Genomic DNA, 7,836 nt, shown 5'->3' on the forward strand with positions numbered 1-7,836 from the left:
TAATTTTCGCTTGCTACATGGGCCTAGCCCAACAATTCAGCCTTTTTTTTTCTGGGTGCGGCCTTTAGAGTGTATGATCTTTTATTTTTCACCATTTTATTTTGGTGATGGCCCCACTAGTCAGGTTGGTCCCGAATATCATAATCAAAATTTCAAATGCACTCAAATTATTTTTATAAGTGGGTCACATGAGTCATGTTTCCATTGCACGCATTTTCAAATCACATACATAATTACTATTTCATATGAAACAAAGATTGTAATTCTAAAACATACAACATTTCATTCAAAAACAGAGAGAAGACATATGAAATTCTGGAGTTCACAATGCCCAGATAACCCAACTATTATTACATAACTTGCTATACAAAAATGTCTTGGCGCTTCTTTGAACATCTTCTTTCGTCTTGAATTTAGGAAAAATATCTGCCAACAAAAAACAGAACAGCGAGGATATAGTGTGAATAACAACAGCAGCAAGTGACTGGGTGCTATTTAGTAAGATTAAGTCCAGAAAGAAACATGCATGGAAATTAAGAAGATCTAGAGCAAGTCTGCATGTGGTTGCCGTATATGGAGTCGTAATATACTCATGGATTAATAATCTACAGCAGGAAGTGTTTTTTCAGCATGACAGTTGCTTAGTTATTCATGAACTCGTAAGTGTTTATCACCAACTCTCCTCATACTAAATTTACATTGAACAAGAAAGGAATCAGTACCATATGACCAACTCTGCTAAAGTTACAGTGCCCTCCACATGTTTATGTAATAAATTTACATTGAACAAGAAAGGAATCAGTATCGTATCTCGTAATTCGTTGTTGCACATCTAGCAAGAACAAATCAATACACAGACCTAATAAGCAAACATCACAACATGGCATGGCATCTGACCCTAATCGACTGGATCAAAAAATTAAGACCGCAAGACCATTGTCTCACACCCAGAAGCAAGCATTTTCCCGCAACAACCAGAAGCGTAGCTACAACGAAACTGGGACGCCTAGATTTTGGGCACGCAAAATTTCAGACTTATCAGCAGCATCACATGACATCAAATTGGCACGACTTCCCAGGAACCCGAGCAGAGCCGGGCATCGCCAATGGGAGGTAGGAAATGTTGGGAATCATAAACCAGAGAAAAGGGGGACACAGAAGGATCCGCGAACCTGCTTGTAGTTGAAATTGTTTGAGCGCCTCCTTATCTAAGAATCTTATACTAGCATTTTGCAGGTTGGGTACAAAGGTTGTGCTTCAATACCTTCAAAATCTGTTTGGGAAGAAGAAAAAATTAGTAACATTTCAATTCCTCTGTTTTAAATACTCCTACAGGCATCATAAGAAAAGTACTCGGCTGTAGCTAATGCAACATGATGGGAGCCCAAAAGAAAACAAAGATAATTGCTGAAAAAATTACTCCAGTTTATACTCCTCTTTTAGCATTACAGATTATACCTAATGCAACATCATGGGAGCTAATGTCCAGGAGTATTTGCAAATCATACAAATGATACAACATCATGGAGTAGGATAACATGTTTTACCATCGCAGATTCATACCAATATTTGCACAGCAAGTTTACCGTCTAACCAAACACCCTCTTACAAGCAGAAATGTATTCACTTATATACAGTGTATTTGTAGAATTACTCTATGGTACTCTAGCTGTCTTAAGTCTTGACCACAATGGTAATTAATTTGGACATGCAGATCACAATACACATAGAGAGATATTAATTACTCTATGGCACGCAGGGACGCAGCGATGCAAATCACTCCTACCATACCATGTGGCCAAGGAAGCTATTCTGCTCCTCCAGGATGTGCACCTGCATGCATCACACGCCAACAGAGCCATATGCACGATCAATCACAAGTTCACAACTGCTTGTCTGCATCTTAAATCATTCTATTTCCCTTAGGTTTACAGCTACTTACCCTGTGGTGTGATTCGTCCAGCTGCTCCTCCATCAGTTTATCCTGCAGATAAGAAAGTCAAGTAACCATTGATTATCCTGTACTGAGAGTGGCATGTGAGCCGAGGTGAATATTGTGCAGTGCAGGGTGTTGTAACAGCACGCATACCTTCGTTTCACGGACTTTACCCAGCGCGCACTCTAGCTTGTGCTCCAGACCGCGGAGCTCTACCGCGGTTGCACCGGACGGCAGGTCTTCTCCTGTCTGCCTCCTCACGCTGGCCTCCAGGTGGTCACGCTCATGCCTCAACATTGCGATATCCGCCAACAGTTTCTGTGTGCAAGAATCATACAGATGAATCAGAATGCAGTTAACTCTGAGTGTAAAATAACTAGTACTATGAGTAGATGTGTTTGTGTATTAACCAGATATTCACCATGATTTATGCCCTCGTAGCGCTCGATTAAGTCACTCCAACTTTATGCATCATGTACAAGTTTCAGCACTATACGACTATGCATGTAGTGTAGATATTGAATGCCGGCGACTGGTACTTGTTTAACTTGAGGCTGTGTGTGCTTGCATTAGACCCAATCGCAGGTGGGCATAGGAGCAGCTGAATCTAACAGCAGGATTACAGTCAGAGGTAAATCAAAAGCATCTGTCAAGTGGTCACCGAACACAAGGAGAGCACCCTTCCCAATACTGTAGCTACGTCTGAAGTCTGATGGCATGCCAAAGTTTATTCTACCATAGAGTAATTCTATAAATACACGGTAGAGTAATTTGGACATGCGAATCACAATGGTAATTGGTAAATTACTTCTGATCAAACCGGGAGGGAGCACTGAAATAGAAGGGGATTCATTGGTCGGTGAACGTACCCGTCGTTGGTCCTCGAGACGAGGTTGGGCTCCACGGCGGCGTCCATGATGCGGCTGAGCTCCTGGTGCCGCCACTGGGAGAAGCGCAGCAGCGCTTGGAACACCGCATGCTCCTGCCTGTTCCCCATGATCCCGTGCGCGTGGTGCACGAACCCGCCGAGCACGCTCTGGCGTATGTGCCCGTGCTTGTCCCCCTCGACGAGCAGGCGGACCACGAATGCGGAGGACTCCGGGCTGGACAACACCACTGCTCCAGCATCGTCGGGGAATCAAGCAGCTCCGATCGGATCTCCTCCAGCCTCGGGTCTTCAGGAATCGGTGGCTCTGACGCTTCCGAGCTCGAGCTCGGCGTCTCGTCCCGCGGCGGCTCCGGCAAGGTCTGCGCCGCGTCGGAGCAGGCCGGGAGACGAGCGTCGCGGCGCAACCGCCACCAGCACCTGCTGCCACGGGGAAGGGGAACTCTCCACCGCAGCATGTCGCGGACGGAGGGGGGTCGATTCCGCGAGGCTCGCGCGTGGGGGCTGGCGGTCGGGCCACTGGACTTGCGCCCACTGGCTGCAGGCCATGGCCGGGATCGACGGCGCCGGGGACGCCCCTGCCGCTCGGCTGCCCGAGTTCGACGGTGGGACGTGGGAGCTTCGAGAAGTGGGAGGGAGAGGGGGGAGCTCGATGCGATCTGAGATCGAGGGGAGGGTCGGGCGCCGTCAGTGGTGGCGGCGAGGGCGTGAAGAGGGCGGGGCTGGATCGAGAAACTCTGGGGAGGGGCGGGGGTGCGGGGGACGGCGGCGGCGTGAGGGTGGATTTGGGGGCGGGGGAGAGACGGCGGCGGCGGGAGTGGATCGGGAGAGAGAGGAGGGGATCTGAGTTAGGGTTTGGGTAGTTGGGCTGCGGTTGGGTGAGAGGGTGAGGGGATGAGGGCTGCTGTTGGATCCGGAAACATCCGACGGCCGTTGATGCATGATCCGCGTGATATGCTCATGGACTAATCAGAACGCAGCAAATCATTTAATGACCTTATGACCATATAAATTGATCGTGATTGATTCAAGATAAAAATTTCATTCCATTTTTCAATGCTCAAAATGAGTTTTTTGTGAAAGTCCTATCAAATATTTGTTCAAATGGTATTATATTTTGCACAATTTTACATCTTGGATTTGCAAACAATATTGATAAAGGGAGTTTTCATTTTTTTTGAATGAAAAAATCATTTTCCATTTTTCGAGTGCCTAAAATGAGGGTTTTTTGTGAAAGACATACCATATATTTGTTGTAAATTTGTACCAAATCAATTTTCTAAAATAGTAGGTCATATTTAATGCACAATTTACCAAATGGTTGGGTGTCAAAAAAATTTATCCACCTCTCGTGAAAAAGACAAATTTCTACCGATTCAGCTGGAAGCGGGTCAAATTTGAACTGCAGCTGCCTCATAGTTTGCTCTTTATTTTTTCCAAAAATCATTTTTAGGTACAAAAGTATCTATTCAATTAGAAAAACACCAAAAGTTTTCCAAAATTCAACCACTAGCTAGGAACGGTTAAGCCCGCCGTTTTGACCGTATTTCAAAACGGGCATAAAATTTTCAAAAAAAACAAAAAATTGAAAAACCTTTGTATTGTGTCATTATATGTGGCCAAGTTACCAGGAAAAACAATAAACTTGTAATACGATAATTATTTTAGAAAAGTGTTCTCAGAAACGAGCTATCATGTGTGGAGATCAATGACTTTCAAGCCAAATGATCAACCTTATGGTCACATTCATGGCATAGTTTGTTAAAATGATCTCATATTGTGCACAAGGGTTCATCTTGAAATGGCAAACAATGTTGCCTGAGGAGTTTTTATTTCCTTTGCACAAAAAATCAATTTTCCATTTTTTGAGTGCCCAAAATAAGTTTTTTTGTGAAGGACCTATAATAAATTTGTTGCAAAATTGGACCAAATTATTTTTCTAAATACTAGATATTTAATGCACAATTGACCAAATGGTTGGATGTAAAAAGTTTTGATCCACCTCTCGTAAAAAAGACAAATTCCCATCGATTCGGCTGGAAGCGGGTCAAATTTGAACTGCAGTTGCCTCATAGTTTGCTATTTATTTTTTCCAAAAATCACTTCTAGGTACATAAGTATCTATTTAATCAAGAAACACCAAAAAAATTCAAGATTCAACCACTAGCTAGGAACGGTCATTCCCGCCGTTTTGACCGCATTTTGAAACGGGCATACAAAATTCAAAAAAATCAAAAAATTGGGAAACCTTCGCATTGTGTCATTATATGTGGCCAAGTTCCCAGGAAAAATAACAAACTTGTAATACGGCAATTATTTTAAAAAAGTGTTCTCAGAAACGAGCTATAACGTGTGGAGATTCATGGCTTTCAAGCGAAATGATCAATCTTATGGCCACATTCATGGCATAGTTTGTTCAAATGATCTCATATTGTGCACAAGGGTGCATATTGGAATGTCAAATAATGTTGCCTAAGGGAGTTTTCATTTTCTTTGGACGAAAAATCAAATCTCCATTTTTCGAGTGCCTAAAATGAGTTTTTTTGTGAAGGACCTACCATATATTTGTTGCAAAATTGGACCAAATCAATTTTATAAAATACTAGGCCATGTTTAATGCACAATTGACAAAATGGTTGGGTGCTAAAAGTTTTTATCCACCTCTGGTGAAAAAGACAAATTTCTGCTGATTCAGTAAGAAGCGGGACAAATTTGAACTGCAGCCGCCTCATAGTTTGCTCTTTATTTTTTTAAAAAAATATTTCTAGGTAGAAAAGTATCTATTTAATCAGAAATACATGGTTTGGTTGCGATACATTGAGGTTTGGATGGTGGCCCAGGGCCCCAACTCCAAAGCGCGTAGACTCGCATGCCCGCCGCGTGGTCACCGCGTGACTGTGGTGTTGCCACGCGTTCCGGGCGGCCTAGGCATGTCTAGTGGGTTGGGCACTCCCCTGATAGGTGTCGGGAAGAAGAAGGCAATAGAAGAATCTCACGAGGAGACTGAACCTAGCTCAAACATGAATTATCACCCAAGTGTTTGATTAGTGGTACGGGAAATGCACATGGCCAATGGGCCTGAGTTTTGGCCGAGGATGATCATCTACTAAGGACACTATCTTGGAAAAGTTGCAGCTCAAGTGGAGGAGCCTAGGTGTCACTTGCTTTGCAACGTACCACACTGGACTAAAATATGAATGTTGAAGCCACACTCACATGTATTGTTAGATAGGGCTCAAATTTTGTGGAGAGCTATGATTTGGGAATATAGAAGATGTGGAAAAATTCAGCTCATTAGGATATGCCTAGCCAGTACTTCCTTCACAACAGTTCGAGCTGAACAAAAACTTTGGAAATTTGCCGAGGAAGATTTATCAGTCAAATGGAGTTGAATATTATCATGAGGCAATGATTTGGATAGTAAAGAATGCCCATTTTTTTGGGGAATTTTGGGAATGACAGAAATATAGGTTGCTTTACAACCTAGGGCAAAAATTGACACATGGACATGACACATAGGCAAAACTGATGAGGTGGCGCCTTGTCATAGCAATAAGTACCAATGCATCCACGTTCACAACCTCATGACCATTTATATTGGTCGTAATCAGGTAGAAATAAGGTCATTGGCGCCTCTTGTCTGCTTTGTGACCATTTGGTGTAAGCAATTTCAGGGTTTGAGCCCTTCCAAGCGAAATGGCCGTGAATTTACGACCAATTCAGCTGGGGTCACTAAGAGAAGGTCATAAGTTGACATATTTCTTGTAGTGGTTATGTTTTGGAATAATGAAATAAATATTGAGGCTTTGGGTGTTGGGGAACGTAGTAATTTCAAAAAAATTCCTACGCACACGCAAGATCATGGTGATGCATAGCAACGAGAGGGGAGAGCGTTGTCTACGTACCCTCGTAGACCGGCAACGGAAGCGTTGGCACAACATAGAGGAAGTAGTCGTACGTCTTCCCGATCCGACCGATCCAAGTACCGAACGTACGGCACCTCCGAGTTCTGCACACGTTCAACTCGGTGACGTCCCTCGAGCTCCGATCCAGCCAAGTGTTGAGGGAGAGTTTCGTCAGCATGAAGGCGTGATGACGGTGATGATGTTCTACCGTCGCAGGGCTTCGCCTAAGCACCGCTACGATATGACCGAGGTGGAATATGGTGTAAGGGGGCACCGCACACGGCTAAGGAACGATCACGAAGATCAACTCGTGTCTCATGGGGTGCCCCCTTGCCCTCGTATATAAAGGAGGGAGGGGGGAGGTGCGGCCGGCCCCTAGGGGTGCGCCTGGAGGAGTACGGGAGTAGGACTCCCCCCTCTTGCCTTGTTGGAGAAGGAAAGGGGAAGGGGGAAAGAGGAAAGGGGGGTGCCGCCCCCCTTCCTTGTCCTATTCGGACTAGGGGGGAGGGGGCGCGCGGCCTGCCCTAGACGGCCCTCCTCTTCTCCCTTAGGGCCCATGTAGGCCCATTAACCCCCGGGGGGGGGGGTTCCGGTAACCCCCCGGTACTCCGGTAAAATCCCGATTTCACCCGAAACGATTCCGATATCCAAATATAGGCTTCCAATATATCAATCTTTATGTCTCGACCATTTCGAGACTCCTCGTCATGTCCGTGATCACATTCGGGACTCTGAACAACCTTCGGTACATCAAAACACAAAAACCCTAATTACGATCGTCACCGAACTTTAAGCGTGCGGACCCTACGGGTTCGAGAACTATGTAGACATGATCGAGACATGTCTCTGGTCAATAACCAATAGCGGAACCTGGATGCTCATATTGGTTCCTACATATTCTACGAAGATCTTTATCGATCAAACCGCATAACAACATACGTTGTTCCCTTTGTCATCGGTATGTTACTTGCCCGAGATTCGATCGTCTGTATCTCAATACCTAGTTCAATCTCGTTACCAGCAAGTCTCTTTACGCGTTCAGTAACACATCATCCCGCAACTAACTCATTAGTTGCAATGCTTGCAAGGCTTATAGTGATGTGCATTAC

At 44.7% G+C, this 7,836-nt stretch overlaps 1 protein-coding gene across 5 annotated transcripts; it reads right to left on the reverse strand.

The window, feature by feature from the left end:
* Positions 1 to 213: 213 nt before the first annotated feature.
* Positions 214 to 3,613, reverse strand: LOC119356566 (MADS-box transcription factor 30-like). 5 transcript variants are annotated; one of them, XM_037623542.1, is made up of 8 exons: positions 2,806 to 3,603; positions 2,461 to 2,543; positions 2,347 to 2,428; positions 2,090 to 2,254; positions 1,943 to 1,984; positions 1,792 to 1,833; positions 1,173 to 1,273; positions 214 to 426 (listed from the first exon to the last, which is right to left on the reverse strand). In XM_037623542.1, the coding sequence occupies exons 4-7, from the start codon at positions 2,231 to 2,233 to the stop codon at positions 1,223 to 1,225; spliced, it is 279 nt and encodes a 92-aa protein (XP_037479439.1). In that variant the 5' UTR covers positions 2,234 to 2,254; positions 2,347 to 2,428; positions 2,461 to 2,543; positions 2,806 to 3,603; the 3' UTR covers positions 214 to 426; positions 1,173 to 1,222. The 5 variants fall into 5 exon arrangements, 4 of the variants coding, with proteins under 4 accessions (XP_037479439.1, XP_037479438.1, XP_037479437.1 ...); XM_037623541.1 differs by having other exon boundaries at positions 2,358 to 2,428; positions 2,806 to 3,602; XR_005171980.1 differs by having other exon boundaries at positions 1,746 to 1,833; positions 2,358 to 2,543; positions 2,806 to 3,613.
* Positions 3,614 to 7,836: the final 4,223 nt, after the last annotated feature.

Source organism: Triticum dicoccoides, chromosome 2A (assembly GCF_002162155.2).
Source record: "Triticum dicoccoides isolate Atlit2015 ecotype Zavitan chromosome 2A, WEW_v2.0, whole genome shotgun sequence".
NCBI lineage: Eukaryota > Viridiplantae > Streptophyta > Magnoliopsida > Poales > Poaceae > Triticum > Triticum dicoccoides.